Source organism: Chrysochloris asiatica, unplaced genomic scaffold (assembly GCF_000296735.1).
Source record: "Chrysochloris asiatica unplaced genomic scaffold, ChrAsi1.0 scaffold00175, whole genome shotgun sequence".
Classification (NCBI taxonomy): domain Eukaryota; kingdom Metazoa; phylum Chordata; class Mammalia; order Afrosoricida; family Chrysochloridae; genus Chrysochloris; species Chrysochloris asiatica.
The window spans coordinates 5,659,784-5,684,050 of record NW_006408693.1 but is presented as its reverse complement, the minus strand read 5'-3'; the positions used below and the strand labels follow the sequence as shown (position 1 = coordinate 5,684,050).

The 24,267-nt window shown below is 35.8% G+C and overlaps 1 protein-coding gene across 1 annotated transcript in view; it reads left to right on the top strand.

Moving 5' to 3' along the window:
* PTPRQ (protein tyrosine phosphatase, receptor type, Q) overlaps window positions 1–22,405 on the top strand; it is a 338,184-nt gene extending 315,779 nt beyond the window's left edge. The window contains exons 43-45 of the mRNA XM_006871836.1: window positions 7,162–7,297; window positions 20,637–20,760; window positions 21,206–22,405. Of these exons, the coding sequence (XP_006871898.1) occupies window positions 7,162–7,297; window positions 20,637–20,760; window positions 21,206–21,243 (298 nt within the window). The 3' untranslated portion in view covers window positions 21,244–22,405. The remainder of the gene's footprint in view (window positions 1–7,161; window positions 7,298–20,636; window positions 20,761–21,205) is intronic.
* Window positions 22,406–24,267: the final 1,862 nt, after the last annotated feature.

Sequence of the window (24,267 nt, the reverse complement as noted above, 5' to 3'; positions counted from 1 at the left end):
TGGTGCTGTGGGTTAATGCGCCAGACTGCAAATCCGTTTCAACTGCAAGGTCGGTGGTTCAAGTTCACCGGTCACTCCTCGGAAACCCTATACAGGGTCGCCATGGGTTGGAATCAACTCGACGGCACTAAACAACAACAACAAGCACATAATGGCAAACATGATGAACAATTCTAAAAAGCAAGGGAAAATATGCACACTTGTCCAGGAATTTCCTGTAATCCTAACTGTATAATCCTTCTCAAAAGTGTTTTGAAACTTTAAAAATTACGCTCTGTTGTGGATATGTATGTTTATCTGTGGAGAATTCTATGAATTTTATGAAAAAACATGATAATCCAACTGAAATAATTAAATTTTTCATAAAAATAATTTTAAATTTCAAAATTACATACAATAAATTAGAGAAAGTAAAATTAAATAAATTCAAGTTTTGACTAAGCTAAATATGATTCCTTATTTTTACTAAAGTGTTTATCTTTGGCTTATGTTCTTTGTTGTTGCTGCTGTTAAGTGTTTTTGAGTATGTTTTGACTCATGGGGACACTTCTTAGCATTTTCAAGGAGCAGCTAGTGGATTTGAACTGTCAAGCGCACAGCTAGCAGTTCAGTGCTTATATTACAGTGCCACACAATTAATAGAATGTAACCATGTTTATAAATTGCAAAAATTTCCCTCATTATTATTATATTATTAATGGTAATTAATATTCTCAGATATAAAACTGATGCTTTTTTATTAATCAGAATTGTTTTACCTATATTGGTATGATCTATTTTTTCTACTGTGAAAAATCAGTCTCAACTTGAGTCTTTTCAACAATTAGAGTTTAAAAATAGTATCAGAATCAATGTTGTTGTCAGGTGCCATCGAGTCGGAACCGACTCATAGCGACCCCATGCACAGCAGAATGAAACAATGTCCGATGCTGGGCCAACCTCACTACCGCCGCCACACTTGACGCCATCAATGATGTCACCTGGCTGATCCATCTCGTTGGGGGTCTTCCTCTTTTTCTCTGACCCTCCACCCCATCCAGCATGACATCCTTCTTCAGCGATTGTTCTCTCCGGACAATGTGTCCAAAGTACGAGAGACGAAGCTTAGCCTTCTTGGCCTCCAAGGAGCACTCTGGTTGCACTTCTTCCAAAATAGATCTACTGATTCTTTTGGCAGTCCATGGCACTTTCAGTATTCTCCTCCAACACCACAACTCAAGGGCATCAATTTTTCTACGGTCTTCCTTGTTCACTGTCCAGCTTTCGCATCCATATGAGGTTATTGAAAATACCATGGCTTGGGTCAGGCGCACCTTAGTCCTCAAGCTGACATCTCTGCTCTTCAATACTTTAAAAAGTTCCTGTGCAGCAGATTTGCTCAATGCAATATGTCGTCTGATCTCTTGACTGCTGCTTCCGCGAGTGTTGATAGTTGATCCAAGAAGAATGAAGTCCTTGACAACCTCAATCTCTTCTCCATTGAAAAGAATGCTGTTTATTGGTCCAGTGGTGAGGATTTTTGTTCTCTTTACATTGAGTTGTAATCCATACGCAAGGCTGTGCTCTTTCATCTTCATCAGTAAACATTTTAAGTCCTCTTCACATTCAGCAAGCAAGGTTGTATCATCTGCATATCTCAGGTTGTTAATATGTCTTCCTCCAATCCTGATGCCACGTTTTCCTTCATAGAACCCAGCTTTAATAGTTAATTTTAAACAATTGTTTCTAATGGGAGTACACAACAGCTAGTGTATTAAATATGTTAAGAATATTAATTTGTCTAAATTTTAAGATTCATTTTAAGGAAAAATATGTAACACAAAATGATAATGCATTTTCCAGTAATAATATGGCAATTTATATGTTTTATTATAAAAGTGATACATAAATGATTCCTCATTATAGAATTTCTGGAAAATCTTTATACTTATAAAGCATATAGACCCAAAATTAAAAGCCCCATTCTTATCCTGCCAATTTCACTTCCCTCCATATATGATGGAACTTCAAAAAATTCATGGAAAAATTAAATAGAAAGATAATGGAATTTTCCCACCAATTTTTGAATCTTCCTCATATATAAAAATTTAAAGAGAAAAATATGTATTTTACACACTTGTCTTCTGTATTTATATGCATCTATGTACATGCAGACAAATTCAATTTTTCAAATTATTGAAATGTGATTATAATCCATAAATAATTCTGGAAGTTGATTTTTTTTTTTAATAGAAATACAATCTGGAAAGTTTTTCATGTCAGTTGACATATGATGTGTAGATGCAGTTGTTGTTAGTTGCTATCCAGTGGCAAACCCATGTATACAAAGTAGAACTGCTCTATTGGGCTTCAAAACTGACCTTTCAATAGATCTTGCTAATTAATTAAACTTAACATCTGCACAACATTTATAATATGAATGCACTATAGTTTAAATAAAGATATCTTTCTTAATAAGAATTTAAATTTGTACATTTTTTTTTGTACTGACTGAAAATACTGGTGCTGTGGGTTAATGAGCTGGACTGCAAAATCAGTGGTTCCAGCTCACCAGCCCCTCCTTGGAAGCCCTATAAAGTTGCTATGGGTTGGAGCAGACTGGACAGTGTTTAACAGCAACAACTAGACCTTTTATTTTTACATGAGTAATTCTGCTGGAGTCCTGGGTTGGTGCTGTGGGCTAATGGGCTGCAAAGTTGGTTTGATCTGGAAGGTTGATGGTTCAAGCTCACCAGATGCTCCTCAGAAACCCTGTACAGGGTATCTATAGTTCACAACCAACTGGACGGTACTTAACAGCAACAGTTCTGCAGGATAATTTCCTAGAACCAGGAATTTCTTTCTTAGTCAAATTACTTGTAATTTAAAATTTGATAAATGCAAACAAATTACACTAATAATCACTTATATTTATATTCATATTAACAAGGTATAACAATGCCCAATTTGATTAACTGAAAAGATTTCTCATTTTCCTTTGCTTTCATTCATTATTAAGGAAATTAAGAATCTTTCCATCTGCTTATTCAAATTTTTTTTTGCTTTTTAAAACATAATTTGCATCTTCTTTTGCATTGTTTGTTTTTAGTTACTGGTTTGTCTTTCGTTTTGGATTTTAGTAATCTTAGTACATTATGACACTAATTATATGTTTATTATAGTTTGTTTCTTTTTTCCAAGTCTGTAATCTGCCTATGTATATCTAATATAGAAAAATCTTTTAGTTAGAAAAATTAATCTTCTTTTATTCACCTGCTCACCTAGAGATTTTTAAAGTAGTCTGCAGTCATCTCTTATAATATATTTTAGTTCATTTTTTAAGTTTAAATATTTTTATTTGTACAAATTTGCCTTTTATATACTGTGTAAAGCAAGAATTTAACTTAGTTTCTCCATATAATGGAAAATTGATTATTCCATCATGTTACCAATTGAATTGGAAAATAAAGTTTATCGTGCAACAAATATCAACTTTTTTTCTTGGTATCTTCCTGTATTCCCTCTCTATTTTATTTCATTTATTATTTCTAACTCTTATGTTTGTTTTTTGTTGTTGTTTTGTTTTACATTTTTTTTCATTACAATTAAGAAGGACATGATTGTACTTCAGTGTAATTATTTGTTTTCATGTAAGTTTTTTTTTAATGTTTTATTGTGAATTATATGATAGTTTACATGAGAGAACCTCAGTTCCATATTCATTCCATCGTATATCATTACATTGCCATGGTTCCAATTCCCTCCATGCATCGTCTTCCGTCCAAAGGGCATATCCTAGAAGCCTGTGCTCTACACTCCCCCCACCCCCTCAATTTTCGGCCCACAGTTCCTCTCCCTCTCTGGATTCAAAGTCCTCAGCCGCTTCATCCCTCCATGTCATCATCTCTGTCTCTCCATCTCAGGCATCCCTGGTTCTCTGGGTTGGACCCCTTTCTCGGGTCTTATCCATTGGTGGTCCCAGTGACCTCCGCTCCTACACTGGAGAAATAATCGATCTCTTCCTTGCTACAAAACATCTACCCTTGCATTTTCAACCCTCACAATCTGTCTTGATAACCATTATTCACTACGGTATTGCACATAACCCATCTGTATTTCATTTCATCAGCTCCACCTAGACAAATTGGATAGTACTCACTGGTGATTCTGCCTTCCTCCATGCCCCCCTAGCTCTAGGTTCCCTCTTGAATGTCTGTAAGCCAGTTACTTCTTGCCTTTGTAGTCCTTCCCCATTTGGGTATCCAATGTCCAAGTTGCCCCTCCCTGTCTACTCTGTGTGTGGAGGGGGTGGGAATGTTTCTTACTGTAAGGAATGTTTTCATGTAAGTTTTGCATATTATTAAGTAAAAGCTAAGAGGAATTTGCTTTATTGACTATGTAAAGGCAGTTGACTCTGTGGATCATAACAAATTATGGATAACATTGGAAATAATGGGAAATCCAAAGTACTTAATTGAGTTCATGAGGAACCTGTACACTGATAAACAGGCAGTGGTTCATATAGAACAAGGGGGGATTGAATGGTTTAAAATCAGGACAAGTATTAGTGTTGTGTTCTTTCACAATATGTGTTCCATCTGTATGCTGAGCAAATAAACCAAGAAACTGGATCATATAAAGAATAAAGTGGTATCAAGAATGGAGGAAGATTTATTAACAACCTGTTATATGCAGATAAAATAACCTTGCTTGCTGTAAGAATAGAAAACCTGAAATACTTACTGATGAAGATCAAAGGCTACAACCTTCACTATGGATTGCACCTCAATGTAAAGAAAACAAAAATTCTCACAACTGGATCCTTAAATACCATCATAAATGGAGAAAAAGTTGAAGTTGTGAAAGACTTCATTTTGCTTAGATCCATAATCAACCTTATGGGAGCAGAAGTAACGAAATCAAAGCATGCATTACATTAGGCAAATCTACTGCAAAAGACCTCTTTAAACTTTTTAAGAGTGAAAAAGTTTGAGAACTAAGGTGAGCCTGATCCAAGTCATGATCAATCACCTAATTTGCATGTGAAAGCTGGACAATGAATAACGAACACTATACAGGAATGAACACAATTTAATTATAGTGTTGGAGAAGAATATTAAATGTACCATGGGCTACCAGAAGAACAAATAAATCTGTGTTGGAAGAAGGAAGTCCAGCTAGAATGCTTCTTAGATGTGAGGATGGCAGGGCTTCATCTCACATACTCTGGGCTTGTTGTTAGGAGGGACAATCCCTGGAGAAGGACATCATATATGGTAAAGTGGAAGATTACTGAAAAAGAAGACTCTCAATGAGATGGATTGGCACAGTGCCTGCAACAGTGGCTCAAACATAACAACAATTGTGAGGATGAAGCAGGACCAGGCAATGTGTAGTTCTGTTGTGCATAGGGTCGCCATGAGACAGAACCGACTCAACGGCAACTAACAACAGCAACAATTGTTGTTCAGTGCTGTTGAGTCTGTTCTGACTCATAGAGACCCTGTATAGGGTTTCCAAGGAGTGGCTGATGACCTTGAGGTTTAAACCAACCTTGCAGTCCAGTGCTTATTCTACAGCACCACACCAGGGACTCCAGCAGCTACACAAAGAGAGTTATATATATATATAGTTGTTTTTGTTTTTAAGTGTCATTGAGTATGTTCTGACACGTAGCTACGCTGTATAAGGTTTCCAAGGAATGGCTGGTAAGCTTGAACCACTGACTTTTGTGATTCAGACTGACTTTGCAGTCCAGTGCGTTAACCCACAGCGACATACCAGGGCTCCTATATATAGGATAAAACTGGACTGCTAATCACAAGTAGGCAATTTACACTTGTTTCCTTTATCAACAAATTGGTGTTTTCTTTGTTTTTTTTATCTTCCTCTAGTTGAGTTCTGATTATCAAGCCATTGAGGCTAGGTCAAATGGGTACTATCTTCAAGTTTGGGCATTCTTGCGTGTCTTCCCTCACTTTATTTCAGCTGGATGTGTCACTCTAAGTTCTAATGATCATCTTTAAATATAATTTATAAACTGTCAATTAAATTTTTATCTTCATTTCCCACTTTTTACTTCAACTCTAGACTTTTAAGCTATCTAACTGTAGCACAACATCACAACATGAATGACTAAAACTATTATCAAAAAATATGTTTAAGCAGAAAACTTGGCACTCGAAATATTTTGGATGTTTTAATGACTGATTGTTCTGTTTGTGTATATGAGTGTACCGAGTATGTGTTACCATAGTGTTTCATATGTTGTAATACTCAGAATTAGATTGTAATTGCTGATACTCAACTGTTTCTGACCTACTAGCATGGCTGGGTCATATGGTTCAAAGTAATATAAGACTAGGTAATATTTCAAATGCCTTTTTGTTTCTTCAATTTAATTCCTGTGATAACCATTTGGATATCATCTTTCAAATAGAAAATTCGGAATCTTCCATTTAGAGGTTACCCAGTTACAGTTTCTATGGGAGCATGCCTGTTCTTCCTTAAAAGCAGCTAGCTTGTCAATTTCATTATCTATAGGAAATCAAATTACAAGGAAAAATTGTGAAAAGAAAATATGTAAGAGTCTTTTTTGATAATGTTCCATAAGACTGCTATATGGGTTAAATATCTGACATTTTTAATATTTAGCATTTCTAATATTAATGGTGTGGTGCTGTAGAATAAGCACTCAACCTCAAGGTCAGTTTGAACCACAAGGATGGCAGTTCAAACTCACCAGTCACTCCTCAGAAACCTTATACAGGGTCGCTATGAGTTACAACCGCCTTGATGGCACTTAACAACAGTTGATAACTCAAGATATGTTCAATGTGAAATTTCTAGTATTACAATTTTCCAATGATTTTATAAAACCTTATGTTTGCTTCTCCAAATACACTCCTGAAAATATTATGAAAGAGGATAATAAAGCTTGTAACAAAAATATATATAAAAACAAATATCTGATAAAGTAGTAATATTAGTAGTCTTGCTTTATCTCTACATAGGCTTGGTAACTATTTAAATTCAGAGAGATCCTAAAGAAAATCCACTTCCAAATAAGAAAATAAATTGTGTGGAATTTGTTGCTGTAATAACACATTATCTATATTATCATCAAGATTGAAAATCAAGCCTCTGTTGAAATTTTTTCATCTAATTTCAATCTTTCTGCAGTGCTGGAGTTGGAAGAACTGGAGTTTTTATTGCTTTGGACCATTTAACACAACATATAAATGACCATGATTTTGTTGATATATATGGACTAGTAGCCGAACTAAGAAGTGAAAGAATGTGCATGGTACAGAATCTGGTAAGATACATAAAACTATATACAACGTCACTTCTAGAGTTTCTACCATGTAGAAGGCTGGGTGTGAGCTTGGAACTGTATTTGCAAAGCAATAGCTCTCTCTGTCTCTTTTATTTTGCATTATAAACCATCTTCTGGAGGGGAGTTGATGGAATTCTGGGGAGAAAGAAAGCTGAATCATCTTTGGACACTTTTACTGATTGTTCATCCAAACTTGTTTATATTGACAGGCATGAAGAAAACAATTCATTACAATTGATTTGTATTTAGCATTTAGCATAACTGGAGAATTTAGGAAGCAAAATAATGTTGATTACTTTTGTAAACCTACTAAAAATTGTTACTAGGAAAGTAATATAAATATTGACTATAGTATGAATTTCACCTGTTTGTACATTCCTATTAATCCCTATTGCATATTAGTGCTACTAATAAATACTATTGGAGTACTCTGCTGTGGCTCTGTAGGATAAACACTAGATTAAAAGGTCAGTTTGAACCACAGTGTCAACGGTTCGAACACACTAGCTATGCCTCAGAAACCCTATACAGGATCTCTATGAGTCAGAAACTACTCAAAGACAGTTAACAACAACAATTATTGTAGTATATTGCCAACTAACTGAATTTTTTTTGTTTTGTTTTGTTATTCTTATATAGGAGCACACTCATTAATCAAGATAGATTTTTCTTTATTAAAAATCTACACAGTAGAATGATACTGAGATATAAAACATAATTATTCTCTATTGAGTATCTAGTGGATTTCAAGTGCTATGTTTGACTCTCTACATGTATTATCTTACTTCATTATTTATTTATAAAACAGAGTCAATAAAACCAAACATCAGAGTAGGTTTTATTGGCCCTGCTTTATAAATAAGGAAGCAAGTGTTCCAAGAAAACAATTTACATTCTAAGGTTGTACCATTAATAAGTATCAGAACTAGAATTCAAACTCAAGACTAACTATAATATTCAAGATGTTCCTATCCATATCTTTTCATTTATACACTATACCGATAAAGATTTTCTTGCAGTAAACCTATAAATCTGAAACATGAGTGTTTTCTAGGTTGTATCCTAGAAAATAGAAGAAAAATAAAGTTGATAAAGATATGAGAAAAGAGAGTTCTTTGCTATAAATAAATTTGAGAAAATTTAAGCTGATTTTCTTCTCTTTTTTCAACATTTTACTATGAATTGAGTGATAGTTTACAGAGCAGATCACCAGTTTTACATTCAACAAATCATATGCTTTGCTTCAGTATATGATTGCAATCCCCTGCATGTTCCAACAGTTAACAGTATTTACCTCTGTTCACTTTAGCTACTGCATTCTTCTTTGTGTCTCCTGCTACCATCATCTTTCCTCTGCTAATTTCCCTTTGTTGTATATTGTCTGCCCTGTCACCCATGTTCATGTGTCTATCCTCTAGCCTATGAATAATTTTCCCTCCCTCAATGCCCTGGAGCCATCATAAACAGTTTCTTTCATCAAGAAATCTTTTTTTTTTTTTTTTTTTTTAACTTTTTGCAACATTGGTCTCATACAGTATTTGTCCTCTTGTGATTGACTAATTCACTCAGCATAATATCCTCCAAGTTCGACTGTGTTGTGAGGTGTTTCACAGATTCATCATTTTCTTCAACAATTTTTAGTATTCCATTATGTGTATGTACCAAAGTTTGCTTAACTATTCTTCTGTTGATGAAATTTAGGCTGTCTCCATCTTTTTTATATTTCTCTTGTAAATAGCATATTGAAGGATCCTGTTTTCTTAATCCATTTTTCTGTCTATGTTTCTTGACTGATACATTTAATCCATTTACATTCAGTGTAATTATCAGGAGCTCTGGTAGCATAGTGGGCTGCTAAACTCAAGGTAAGCTGTTCAAAGCTACCAGCTGTTCTGAAGGAAAATGATGAAGATTTTTGATTCCATAAAGATTTACAGTCTCAGAAACCCTGTACATGTCACTATGTGTCAGAACTGACTTTATGGGACAGAACCACCACAGCCACCATGAACTGATTGCTGTCATTTTTCTATGTGTTTTTTCGTAGTGTTGCTTGATTCTTTGTTCAGCGTAATTTTCTATGCTGAGTTCATTTTGTTTATGGGTTTTCTATTCATTTTCATTTTTGTTGCATTAATGTTTACTAAAGGAGCTCTGATAGCATGGTTGTTGTTGTCAGGTGCCATCGAGTCAGAATTGACTCATAGTGACCCCATGCACAGCAGAACGAAACAATGTCCAATCCTGAGCCAACCTCACCACCGCTGCCACACTTGAGTCCATCAATGATACCACCTGGCCAATCCATCTCATTGGGTGTCTTCCTCTTTTTCTCTGACCCTCCACCTTACCCAGCATAACATCCTTCTCCAGTGACTGTTCTCTCCGGACAATATGTCCAAAGTATGAGAGATGAAGCTTAGCCATCTTGGCCTCCAAGGAGCACTCTGTTTGCACTTCTTCCAAAACAGATCTATTGGTTCTGGCAGTCCATGGCACTTTCAGTATTCTTCTCCAACACCACAACTCAAAGGCATCAATTCTTCTATGGTCTTCCTTATTCACTGTCCAGCTTTCGCATCCATATGAGGTTACTGAAAATACTGTGGCTTGGGTCAGGCGCACCTTAGTCCTCAAGCTGACATCTCTGCTCTTCAACACTTTAAAAAGTTCCTGTGCAGCAGATTTGCCCAATGCAATACGTCGTCTAATCTCTTGACTGTTCCGTGAGTGTTGACAGCTGATCCAAGAAGAATGAAGTCCTTGACAACTTCAATCTTTTCTCCATTGATAAGAATGTTGTTCATTGGTCTAGTGGTGAGGATTTTTGTTTTCTTGACATTGAGATGCAATCCATACCGAAGGCTGTGCTCTTTGATCTTCAAAGGTAAATGTTTCAAGTCCTCTTCACTTTCAGCAAGCAAGGTTGTATCATCTGCATATCGCAGGTTGTTAATGAGTCTTCCTCCAATCCTGATGCCACGTTTTTCTTCATAGAACCCAGCTTCTCGTATTATTTGCTCAGCATACAGGCTGAATAAGTATGGTGAAAGAACACAACCTTGTCGCACACCTTTCCCAATTTTAAAACATTCAGTGTTCCCATGCTCTGTTCGAACAACTGCTTCTTGGTCCAGGTACAGATTCCTCAGAAGTACAATTAAGTGTTCTGGAATACTCATACTTCTCAATGTTGCATAGTGGTTACAAATCGGGCTGCTAACCTCAGGGTCAGCAGTTCGAAACTACCCGCTGTTCCACAGGAAAAAGATGTGGCTTTCTGCTCCCGTAAAGATTTACAGCCTCGGAAACCCTGTGTAGGGTCACTATGAGTCGGAACTGACTCCACGGCACATAACAACAATGACAATGTTTACTAAACATTTCTAATTTTCTTCTTTTTTTATTTTTATGTGCAGGTGTACTATTTTCTTTGAGGATGCCTTGTAATTTATTAATTTTTTTTCTGTGCTTAAAACAATCTGTTTTATCTTGAAATTTACTTGACTTTCTTGCCTTTGGAAGTTCTGTATCTACATTATTCCCTGTTTTGCATTATAGTTGACTTCATTATACATTGATATCTCTTGCTGCCTATTTTCAATCTCTTAGGTTTGTTTTACTTTAAATATTTCTGTATCTGGATTGAGTCCTGGGTGGTGTTGCCATGTATCTCGGGTTGCTGTCTGCTGTTGTTGGTTCTCAGCTCAAAGAACATCCTTTAGCATTTTTTGTAATGTTGGTCTGGTCATTACAAATTTCTTTAATTTCTGTTTATTAGGGAATGTCCTAATTTTGCCATCATATTTGATGGACAGCTTCGCTGGGTATATGATTTTTAGTTTGCAGTTCTTTTCTTTCACTGTTTTGTATATGCCATCCTATTGCCTTCTTGCTTGCCTGGTTTCTGCTAAGAAATAAGTTTAATCTTAACGGTTTTCCTTTGTAGGTACTTTTTTTTATTTCTCCTGAGCAGCATTCTTTGCCTTTGATTTTAGAAATAAACTAAACTTTGTGGCATAGGCTTTCTTACAGTTATTGTTCATTGACAATTAACAATACAAAGCAATTTTGGAAACACTTTCAAAATGTATGGCTGCTGAACCTTGACTGCTTTTTGACTTTAGAATCTGTAAAACCATGTTATGAAACACTAGTGATCTAAGGAAAGAGCTTCTCTAAACCAGAAATATCAAAACTTGCTGATTGTACAACAATTTTAGAAAAAATGTTTGCACATACATCTGCATTCTTGAGGTTTATTGTTGTTAAGGAACTTTGAGTTGGGTTCTAACTCATAGTATGGGGTCTCCAAGGAGAAGCTGGTGGGTTTGAACCACCAGTTTGGTGGTTATCAGTCAGTACTTATTCTACATATATAAATGTATTGTACATGTAGATGTTTATAATTATTTAATTTATAAGACATATACAGAATAAGAAATTGAAAACTGAGATAACGATCAAATAAGCAATATTTTGAAAAAGCTTGATAATTTTGATCACTTCATAGATTCTTATAAGTTACTTTCATAAGATAAAATATACACAGAAGACAAGAATCCTTCTGACAGTGGTTTTAAATGCATATTTTAATTAGTTGCATTTTCCTAAAGAAAAACTAGCTTTGTGACAAATCTGATTATATTGCTGTTGTTTTATCCCATAATATGGCTACATAATGTTATTGCAAGATACAAGGAAAGAAAAACAGCCCTGCCATTTTCTTATTGTTTATTTGAGTTCCATGATATATATCATATTCAATTCATAGTTTTACTTTATAGCTCTTTTGTTGGTGTTTGTTGTTAGGTGCCATCGAGTTGGTACCGACTCATGCGACCCTGTGCACAACAGAAGGAAACACTGCCCGATACTGGGCCAACCTCACTATTGTTGCCACGCTTGAGCCCATTGTTGCTGCCAGTCTGCCAATCTATCTCACTGGAGGTCTTCCTCTTTTACTCTGACCCTCCACCTTACCAAACATGATATTCTTCTCCAGCAACTGGTTCCTCCTGACAACATGTCCTAAGTATGAGAGACGAAGTTTGGCCATCTTGGCCTCCAAGAAGCACTCTGCTTTCACTTCTTCCAACACAGATCTGTTTGTTCTTTTGGCAGCCCATGACACTTTCAATATTCTCCTCCAACATCATAATTCAAAAGCATCAATTCTTCTATGGTTTTCCTTATTCACTGTCCAACTTTTGCATGCATATGAGGTTATTGGCTTGAGTCAGGTGCACCTTAGTCCTCAAACTGATATCTTTGCTCTTCAACACTTTAAAAAGGTGTTATGCAGCAGATTTGCCTAATGAAATACGTCATTTGGTTCCTTGATTGCTGCTTCCATGAGTGTTGATAGTTGACCAAAGAAGAATGAAGTCCTTGACAACTTCAATCTTTTCTCTGTTGATAAGAATGTTGTTTATTGGTCCAGTGGTGATGATTTTTGTTTTCTTTACATTGAGATGCAATCCATAATGAAGGCTGTGGTATTTGATCTTCATCAGTAAATATTTTAAGTCCTCTTCACTTTCAGCAAGCAAGGTTGTATCATCTGCATATTGCAGGTTGATAATGAGTCTTCCTCCAATCGTGATATAATCCAGATTCTCAGATTATTTTCTCAGTATATAGGTTTAATAAGTATGGTGAAAGAATATAATTCTATCACACACATTTCTTAATTTTAAACCATTCTGTGTTCTCATGTTCTGTTCGAACAACTGCCTCTTGATCCATGTACAGATTCCTCGTAAGCACAGTTAAATTGTTCAGGAATACTCATATTTCACAATGTTGTCCGTAGTTTGTCATGATCCACACAATCAAAAGCCCTTACATAGTCAGTAAAGCACAGGTAAACGTCTTTCTGGTTGTCTCTGCTTTCAGCCAAGATCCATCAGATATCAGCAATGATATATCTCGTTCCACATGCTCTTCTGAATCTCGCTTGAAACTCTGGAAGTTATCTGTCAGTGAATGCTTGCAGCTGTTTCTGTATAAACTTTAGTAAAACTTTACTCACATGGGACATCAAAGATATTGTCCAATGATTTCCGCATTCCGTTGGATCACCTCTCTTTGGAATAGGCACAAATATGGATCTCTTCCAATCAGTTGGCCAGATAGTTGTCTTCCAAATTTCTTGGCATGGATGAATGAGTGCCTCCAGTGCTGCCTCACTTTCTTGACAAATCTAAATTTGTATTCCATCAATTCCCAGTGACTTGCTCTTTTCCAATTCCTTCACTTCATCTTGGACTTCTTCCTTCATTATCATTGGCTCTTGATCACATGCTAACTCTTGAAATGGTTGAACACCAACCATTTCCTTTGGGTACAATAACTCTGTGTATTCCTTCCATCTTCTTTTGATGCTTTCTGCATCATTCAATAATTTGCCCAGAGAATCCTTCAATAATTAAAGTCGAGTCTTGAATTTTTTTCTTCAGTTCCCCCAGCTTGAGAAATGCTGAGCGTGTTCTTCCTTTATGATTTTCTGACTCCAGATCTTTGTACATTTTGTTGTAATATTTGACTTTGTCTTCTCAATCTTACCTTTGAAATTTTCTTTTTAGTTCTTTTAACTCCTCATTTCTTCCACCTGATTTAGCATCTCTACACTGGAGAGCAAGTTTCAGTGTCTCTTCTGACATCCATTTTGATATTTTCCTTCTTTCTTGTCTTCTTAATGACTTTTTGCTTTCTTCATGTATGATGTTCTTGGTATCATCCAACAACTCTTCTGGTCTTCAGTCTTTAGTGTCTGGTCTTCAGTCTTTATTGTATCAAATCTGTTCTTCAGATGATCTATGAAGTCAGGTGGGATATATTCAAGGTCATATTTTGGCTCTCGTGGAGTTGTTTTCATTTTCTTCAGCTTCAGTTTGAATTTTCATAGGAACAATTGATGGTCTGTTCCACAATCTGCCTCTGGCCTTGCTTTGTCTGATGATATAGAGCTTTTCCATCATTTCTTTCTTCAGATCTAGTAAATTTGATTTCTGTGTATTCTATCTGGTGATGTCCATCTGTATAATTGTTTCTTATGCTGTCTAAATAAGGTATTTGAAATGAACAAATCATTGATTTTGAAGAATTCTATTATGCGATCTCCAGCATCATTCCTATCAAGAGCATATTTTCCAACTACTGATCCTTCCTTTTTATTCTCAACCTTTGCATTCCAATCATCAGTAATGATCAATACATCTTGATTGCATGTTTGATCAATTTCAGATTGCAGAAGTTGGTGGACTTCTTCTATTTCATCCTCACTGGCTTTAGTGGTTGGAGCATAAATTTGAATAATAGTGGTATTAACTGGTCTTCTCTGTAGGCACATGGATATTATCCTATTATAGACAACATTGTACCTCATGACTGCTCTGGATATGTTCCTTTTGACAATGAATGCAACACCATTCCTCTTTAATTTGTCATTCCCGACATAGAAAACCATGTGGTTGTCAGATTCAAAATGGCCAATACCAGTCCATTTCAGCTTACTGATGCCTAAGACATCAATGTTTATGTGTTCCATTTCATTTTTTACAATTTCCAATTTCCTAGACTCATGCTTCATGCATTCCATGTTCTAATTATTAATGGATGTTTCCAGCTCTTTCTCTTCATTTTGAGTTGTGTCACATCAGCCAATAAAGGTCCCATGGGCTTTACTCCAATGGACTTTACTCTATTCACGTCATCAAGGTCAACTCTACTTTGAGGAGGCAGCTCTTCCCCAGTAACATTTTGAATATCTTCCAACCTGAGAGGCTCATTTTCTTTCACTATATCTGACAGTGTTTCACTGCTATTCATAAGGTTTTCAGTGACTAAATATTTGGAAGTAGTTCGTCCCTTGTTCTTCCTAGTCTGTCTTCATCTAGAAGCTCATCTGAAACCTGTCCACCATGGGTGACCCTGCTGGTATTTGAAATACCAGTGGCATAGCATCCAAAATCACAGCAACTCACAAGACACCACAGTACGACAAACTGACAGACAAGTAGTGGACTGACAGATGAGTGGTGGGTCTTTTGAGGTGGTATCAATTCTGTAAAGTTTAGTTCAGTAAAGCTTAGAAATGTAGTCCATTTTCCCTCATCTGCTAAAGTAAGCGAAGTTTCACTCTTCCTTCAGAATACGTCAGTAATATAATATGCCACACGGGTAGCTCTGACTTCATGGGATGCAGTGTGCACAATCACACAGGTCTCCATATTCAGAAGAGCCCTGATCTTGGTTGAATGCTCATTGTTACAGTATTGAAATTCTTAATAATTTTGAACAAGGATCCTGGGTTTCTGTTTTGCATGGAACCCTGCAAATTATATAGCTAGTTTTTGTTCAAAGATCTTGTGAAGGTTCTGTATCAATAAAAAATAACCTTTATTACAGCTCATTCTAATTTTCAGTTAAAAAGAAGGTTAAGTAGAAAGCTAATGTGTTCTTCACATTCCCAGGGTGCAGACATACCCACTAGAGATAAGTTCTCTAGGCAAATTTAATGGCTGGGTGTTTTGGCTGGGTACAAATAGGATTAGTTGATATATGGTTTCCTTGGAGAATCAATCTTCAAATAATGAAAGTTGAAAAAAAAAACCTTGCCATCTCTACAAATTTGTGTAGATAAAGTTTTTTAAGTGTGCTTATTGAAAATATTAGCACTGTTTAGAATTCAAAATATATTATGAACTTCATACATTATGCATGTATGCATACCCAACAATAGCAAAATGTTGGGAACGGAACAAGGGGAGAGAAAGACCATGGACTTTGTTGTCAAATAAATGGAATCTGAATCCAGCTCTGCTAATTGTTAGCTCTCTGAATTTGATTAATAACTTCTCTGAGAAATTTCTCTTGTGTAAAATAGTAATGTTGTACCTTTCACAATTTTTATCAGTATGCATTATGATAAAATATTTAAAGCTACAAGCATATGGTGTTTGTTATTGCATGCCATTGAGTCAGTTCTAACTCATAGTGACTTTGTAGAGGGTGTCCAAGGCTCTAAAAGCTTCATCTTTCTCCCATGTAGTGTCTGGTAGATTTGAACTGCTGACCTTACAGTTAGCGGCCTAATGTGTAACCCACTACACTACCAGTGCTCCTTACAGCATAGTGCCTAGCATGCAGTAAATGCCTGAAAAAGTAATGCTGGATTAACTCTCTTCTAAACAGGTATTCTCAGGCTGTCTTTCAAGCAACTTACTTCCCAGAGAATCTATTCTTTACTGTCTTTGCTCTGTTGAAAGGAAAAGGAAAATGACTATGCCTTGGCTATAGTCTTTACAAACCAGCACTGAGTGGTTTTTTATTTTCATCTGTTCCCTGAGGGAATGATTCCAGTCTCTATAAAGAATGTTCACATGTCAGCACATACAACAGCAGCATGGGCAGAGGGAAGACAGAAACCGCAGTAATATACTGCCACTAAAAGTCACCTACCCAGGAGAGATTATTAAGTTGTTTCACTCTACAAAAAACAGTTCATAGCTGCCACAGATTTGAAGTATGTGTGTGAGAATATTCGGCAGCAAGATAATATCTTGAGTTACTCTTGGTATCTCAAATAAGGGTTAATGTGGGATATTCCTTTTTCCTGCTCTAAATTCTCAAGGAAGTTGACTGGTGTGAATTTTAAAATTTGATGAAAATAAACAAAAATATATTTTGGGCACCTTTTTCGTTAGGCATTTTACATATATAAAGTCCTTTAAAATCTGACATCATAAATTTTATGATCCTCCAAATTAATATACTGAGATTCATAAAAGTTTGATTTGTAACATAATGTGATTACCTATCACATAAGCTGGTATTGAGACTCTCCTCACAACACTGCACTGTTCCTTGGCAACAACAGGACTTGGCAGACAAAGGACCTTGGAACCTGTAGTAAATCCTTGTGGAGCTAAGCCTGCCCAGTTGGCTGAGTTTCCATCCATCATTCTTTCCGGTGGAGAAGATGAGGTCAGGATAGTCAGATGCTTCACATATTAAATGTGACTTCAAATTTAAGTGTGATTGTCTTTAAAATAAGAGAAATCATAAATTTAAATAAGTGTTGTTTTTCAGTGAAATCGTATTAAGTGGCAGGCTGTGAACCACAAGGTCAGCAGTTCGAAACTACCAGCTGTTCCATGGGAGAAAGATGAGGCTTTCTGCTTCTGTAAAGATTTACAGCCTCGGAAACCCTGTACAGGATCACTATGAGTCGGAACCAACGTCATGGCACATAATAACCACCACTATATTTCTGACAATAATGCTGTTGATTGACTGATGTATGTTAGAAAATTCTCTCAGAATTACTTTGAGTAGTAATTTACTAGCAAATCCAATATAGTTTTTATTAATTTATAACAATACTTTTTTATATTTACTTTTTTTTTTTTTTTTAACTAAAACTGAATTCTGTAATTTGAGTACCCTTGTCACTTACAGAATTTGATCTCAAAGGACTTTTTGGCTGTTTTCCAAATCAAATCTGCTCTTAAATGTTAAATATTGGCTAGTTGTGAAAATTAAATGAGAATAAGTCAACAAATATTTGTTATACACCTACTCTGTGCCAGGAACAGTTTTAGGCGGTGAGTGAGATAGTTCTGGGAACAGTTTGTAATCCATGAGGAAATCGATATTCCTACTTTGCTCTGTGTGTGTGCTAAGTGTGCTTGAGTTGGTTGTGACTCATAGCTACCCTGTACAGGGTTTCCAAGCTTGTAAATCCTTGCCGGAGCAGAAAGCCTTATCTTTCTCCCAGGAGGAATAACTAGTGGGCACAAACACTGACCTTGTCATTCACAGTCCAGTGCTTATCCTACAGAGTCATCATACTCTTAGTAGTGACCAACAATTTCTAAAAACAGTTTCAATAGACAAGTTTCAAAATGGTTCTGGTGTACAGCAGCAATAGATAGGAACATAAATTTGTCAGATGATTACTTTAGAGGAAGTTCTATTCAAGTCACTTGCCAATTTATGTATTAAACATTTGATAATATTCCTTTAAAATTAGGCATATTTCTTATATACAAATGAAGCTAATTTTAAAAACTACTATATATATATAGTCCTGATGTGGAACTGTGGGTTAATGCACTGGACTTCAAAGTCAGTACGAACCTTAAAGTTCACCAACTGCTCCTTGGAAACCCTATATAGGATCATTGTGGGTTGGAACCACTTGACAGCAGTTAACAACAACAATAAGATAGATAGATAGATAGATAGATAGATAGATAGATAGATAGATAGATAGATAGATAGATGATAGATAGGTAGTTCTAGTGTGGCACTGTGGGGTATTGCCTGTGCTGGACTGCAAGGTTGGCAGTTCAAGCTCACCAGCTGCTCCTAGGAAACACCATACAGAATGGCTATGAGTTGGAACCGGCTTGGCAGCACTTAACAACAACATATATATGTGCTTTTGGAATTCTGGTGTGGCACTGTAGGACACTGCACTGGACCATAAGGTTGGTTTGAACCGCAAGGTCAATGGTTCAAACTCACCAGCCATGCCTCATAAACCATTTACAGGGTCGCTATGACTCAGAACCACCTCAACAGCACTTAACAACAATAACATATATGCTTTTAACTACCTTTGCAAAAGGCCACACTCAGAAATGTTAATAAAGTACTTAATTATACTGAATAATTGTGAAGAATCCAGATTGTACTATGTTTAGGCCAAACATTTCAGATAAAATACAACTAATCTTTGTCCAGCACCTGGGTATTTGAATATCTGGCTATTTCAATGTCCAGCAATTTTGTATTTACAAATGGGGGCCAGATATGTGACAATAAGTAGGCCAGCTGCCCAGATAATTGACAGAATTATGATGTATTTTTAATGTTCTGATGTGCAAAAATATGGTCACTCAGATTTTTAGACTAAATTTCATATCTTCATTTCAAAAGACATTGTAACTATGAAGTCATCTTAAAACTGTTACTTTACTGTACTTGTAACAAATGTATTTCTTGAACAGTGTGCTGTTTTAAGAGTTATCTATATGAGATTAAAAGGAACCCTGCTAGCATAGTGGATTATGAGCTAGGCTGCTAACTGCAAAATCAGTAGTTTGAAACTGTCAGTCGCTCAGTGGGAGAAAGATGAGGCTATCTGCTCCAGTCAAGATCTACAGCCTCAGAAGCTCTGTACAGGATTGCTATGAGTCAGAACCGACTCAGTGACATACAACCACCACCGCCAGATGAGATCAAACTGACAACAGCAATTCAAAAGATTAAATGGGAGTATTAGAGGGCAGTGATTTTACGTTAATGAGAGAGGAACAAAAGATAAAAGTCATTGTAACAAGAAAAAGGAGCCCTGGTGACCTTATCCTGGTGACCAGTCCAGCAAACACTGGATTGCTAACTGCAAAGTCAGTAGTTTAAACCCACCAGCTGCTCCGTGGAAGAAAGATGAGATTTTCTCTTCCCATAAAGATTTGTTGTTGTTGTTAAGTGCCGTCGAGTCGGTTCTGACCCATAGCGACCCTATATAGGGTTTCCAAGGAGCAGCTGGTGAGCGTGAACTACCGATCTTGCAATTCAAATAACTTTGCCGTCTGGCACATTAACCCACAGCGCCACAGCCTTGGAAACCATATAAAGGATTGCTATGAATTAGAATCGACTTACAAGAGGTTTGATATTTGGTTGGGTTTCTAGGAAACTGTAAGAAAAAATTGATGTTGTTTCGACTCATAGCGACCCTGTATAGGGGTTTCTGAGGAGCAGCTGGTGAGTTTGAACTGCTGATCTTGCATTTCAAACCGATCTTCTGTCCACTGCATTATCCTATAGTGCCATATCAAGACTCCCTCAGAAAAATTATCAGTTAGAGCTAATTGGAAATTGAGACCCATAAAAAATTTTAAATAACCTAATTGCTACTTTTTATAATCACAAGGAAGTATATTAACGCTTCATATCTAATGACTAGTATTAAAAACACAGCAACAACAACAAAACAGGTCAAAGGTATAAGAAACCATAGGAGTTGTCATTGTTAGTGCCGTTGGGCCAGTTCCAACTCTTAGCGTTGGGGTTTCTGGGAGCAGTCGGTGAGCTTGAATTGCCGACATTGCAGTTCAAACTGATTTTGTCCAACATATTAAAACCTTATATATGAAGTGATACATAATCGCTTATATACAACGGTAAGTTTGTGCTGCTAACTTTTAAATTCAATATTATTTTCCACTATACCAATAGAGCTTCCTATATAAGGAAAAACCCCACCACATCCACTTGTTTAATCCCTCTTTCTTGGTGTTAGGCACAGTATATCTTTTTACACCAATGCATTCTGGACCTGCTATCAAGTAAAGGAAACAATCAGCCCATCTGTTTTGTGAACTATTCAGCGCTTCAAAAGATGGACTCCTTGGATGCCATGGAAGGTAAACAGAGACATTGTGTTCCAAATTTACTAGTTTACCATCTATGTTGTTGTTGTTGTTAAGTACCATGGAGTCGGTTCTGACTCATAGCAACCCTGTACAGGTTTTCTGAGGCTGCAAAGCTTTACGGGAGCAGAAAGCCTCATTTCTCCCGTGGAACAGCTGGTAGTTTCAAACTGACGACCTTGAGGTTAGCAGCCTGATTCGTAACCACTATGCTACCAGAGCTCCTTTACCATCTATAGCAGGGGCATTAATTTGATAATCATCAGATGTGAAAAAGGTTTTAACAGCTTGATTAGTACACAGCTAAATGGTTTCTTTCAGTTGTTCCAAGCTAGGGTATCAGACTTTGTATTTGCACTATAGTTTTGTCACGAAACAAATAAATCTTTTCAACAGTTGCCTTTAATTCTCTTTTGTGACATGTTACCTTTTGTCATAGGTGATGTTGAGCTTGAATGGGAAGAAACCACCATGTAAACGTTCAGACCACAGATTACAACTGGAAGATAGCTTCAAATCCCAGGGGCCAAAATTACCTTCCCACCATACTTCTGAATTGAAATTTGTAAGCTTAAGAAAAAACAACCAAACTACACTTTCTTTACTGTGCCTTACTAAATGTATTGACCATTTTGTGGATGATTCTAGAAAATAGCTAATTCAGGTTAGATATCTGTTTTAGTACAGAACAAATAGTATGTATTTCAAATGTTTAAGAAAAGACATCCCAGAGGTTTTGGAAGCCCTCAATATTTTTGGAATAGGCCAAATATAAAAGTATTATTATATTAGCATTAACGTTTTTATGTGAATTTTCCCTATGTGTTTGACTTAATTTTGGACAAAAGTTATAAATGCTCTTTTGGCCTCCAGGATGTTGATGTTTCTTGTGGATAACTTTCAGGCCTGTCATAATGATCTGTACTTCCATGTACACCCCTGTGTTTTGAATCTTCTGTTTTATGAGTGCTGAGATACCATCTCATGATCCTAAACAGCTGAACAGTAACCCTCTGGCATGGCAGGGATTATTTAAGCCTTAAACAACACACAGTAGCTCTTCAGGGACACTTAAGGCTATTTAAATTGCATTGTGATGGTCAGTTTGAAAAATGAAAGGGAAAATTGAATAATGCATTGCACATATGAAGTTATAGACTATCTTTCTAACTTGTCTACATTTGCAAATGTTCAGGCACAAGCTTTACCACTGTATGGCATATTCAAATGCACAGTAAATGTATCAGAGTATTACATATATATTGAACCTACTACCGATACATTTTGAAGGTTTTCTTCAGCAGAAATGTATGAAAACAATAATGAAAATATGTAGTATGTCACAAGCTTGTAAACTAATGTTATACTGCTGTGGTGCCAACAGAGACTTTGAATAGATTATATTAAATCATCTTTATTTCATTTCCCAAGGTTGACTGTTGAGAAATGTATTTGGTGGAGCTGAAAACAATGAAATTAATCAGATTGTACAAAATTAGAGAGATCTTTCAAATTAGAGAAATGTTTTCTGCTTCCATTTTTTAAGATAGTGATAATGTACTGAGTTTTGAATTATATCTAATTATTTTGTCATAGATTTCAATTTAGGTTCATTAAACAAAATAGTATTAATTATTCTAGATTCTTTAAGATAAGAGTTATGTCATGCTTATTTCTGCTGTAACATAGAAAATTTGATGGCCAATAAATTAAATTTTAATGAATTGAGTTATTTTGCATCATGAATTCAGAAGCTATGATATAAATGCAAATTTCATTTGTATCACCCATTAATATGTAATTGATCTATTATTTCCCAAAGCATTCATAGATCATAAGTAGTTTTAATATGGATTCTATTGCCCAAGAAATTAAGTCCTTGAACTTCCCAAGTGTTCCCTCAAAAAGTGTGAAATTTGATTCCTGTGTTCCCACTACAAGGTGATGTAATGGAATAAAACTACTTCTGTTGCAATAAAGACATTTACTTTATAAAGACCTACTAAAAAGAACACAGGAAAAAATGATAGAAATGCCAAAAGATTTCTTAGAGTCAGAAATTCTTCAGTGTGCTTCATGTGTCAGTAACTAAAATGTATGGTAAGCCAGTACTTATTAATATGAATTTTTGTATTCATGGACAGATAACATAGCTTGTGGAAATAAATGATGAGGTTTTATTTTAAATATATTTAAAAGATTAGAAATAATAAGCAGTTCAACCTACACGCCAAATACTTTCTAAAATATCTATATAAAATAAATATGTAGATCATGGAGTTTCAAGTATAAACTAGGACATAGATAGATATGGATATATATGTATGTGCATGTATTTATATGTGTATGTATGAAAAAGAACTTTGGTATTAGATCTCTTCCAAAGCAGTGCTTTTTAAAACCTTTATGTGTATTCAGATGGCCTGAGGAATACGTTAAAATGCTGATTCTCGCTCAGTCCATCTAAGGTGGGGGGGCCTGAGATCTTTCTTTTCTAACAAGTCTTAACTTCATGGTGAAGCTGATTCATCTCAAGTCATATGTTTAACAACAAATCTCTAAAAGTCTTTAGGTATGGTTAGAAAAGTTTCAGAATAATTTCATTCAGTTATTAAAACATGTTTTGTTTTTTTTTAATTGGCTTCTATATCAAAAGAAACAGTTCACAAACAGACACTGTTAAATATGCATCATTTGCTGGCTGCATCACAAAACTGTAACCGAAATTGAATCAAAATTCAAATATTACTGATAGCTGAAATTCCCTTTAATTATTTTGTATAGAGGTTAGGGTTTTTTGCCATGTTGTATAAGTGGTTACTAAGTGCAAATTAAACTAATGTGGAACATGTGTAACATTTTAGATCAGATTTGTCAAAATACATTGAAGCATATGCACAGCAAATGAGTGGCATGTGTTTCTTATGAACCAAGTGAAACTGGAACCTCTCAGAGGTTTGCCAGAGACAAGAGCAGCTGTGGGTATCACCTCTACTTTCATCCTGCTTTAAACACATTGTTTTCCTCTTTCAGTTTATAAATGAAATATATAATAAGTCTTTTGCAAAAGAACTAATTAAGCTTTGCCTTTCTCCTACAGGAGATGGTGATTTACTTTTCCCATCTGTTACCAAACCTGCATTTTCAAAGAGAAATTTAAGTTCAGCAAAATAGTCTATCAGTCCAAAACATTACCATGATAATGAAGTCTATTTTTGTGGGGCAACTTTTAGAAAGCTCGCAGTAGAATTTTTTCTGAGGCCGGGGACACAAAATTTTCTGAAATTATCAAATACATACTAAAAAGTGGAATTAAAAGGGAGGGGGACTTTTTATAAAGCCTAATCTTGGCAAAACAGCTTTCCTTTTTAGGGCTAGTAATAACTTCTAAATACCTTGCTAAATAACTTCATAAAATGGATGGAGTTTCCATGTGAAATCAGGACTGGCACACAAACTGGGTCCTAGAGATGTTCTGAGGGACAGATAAGATTACATACA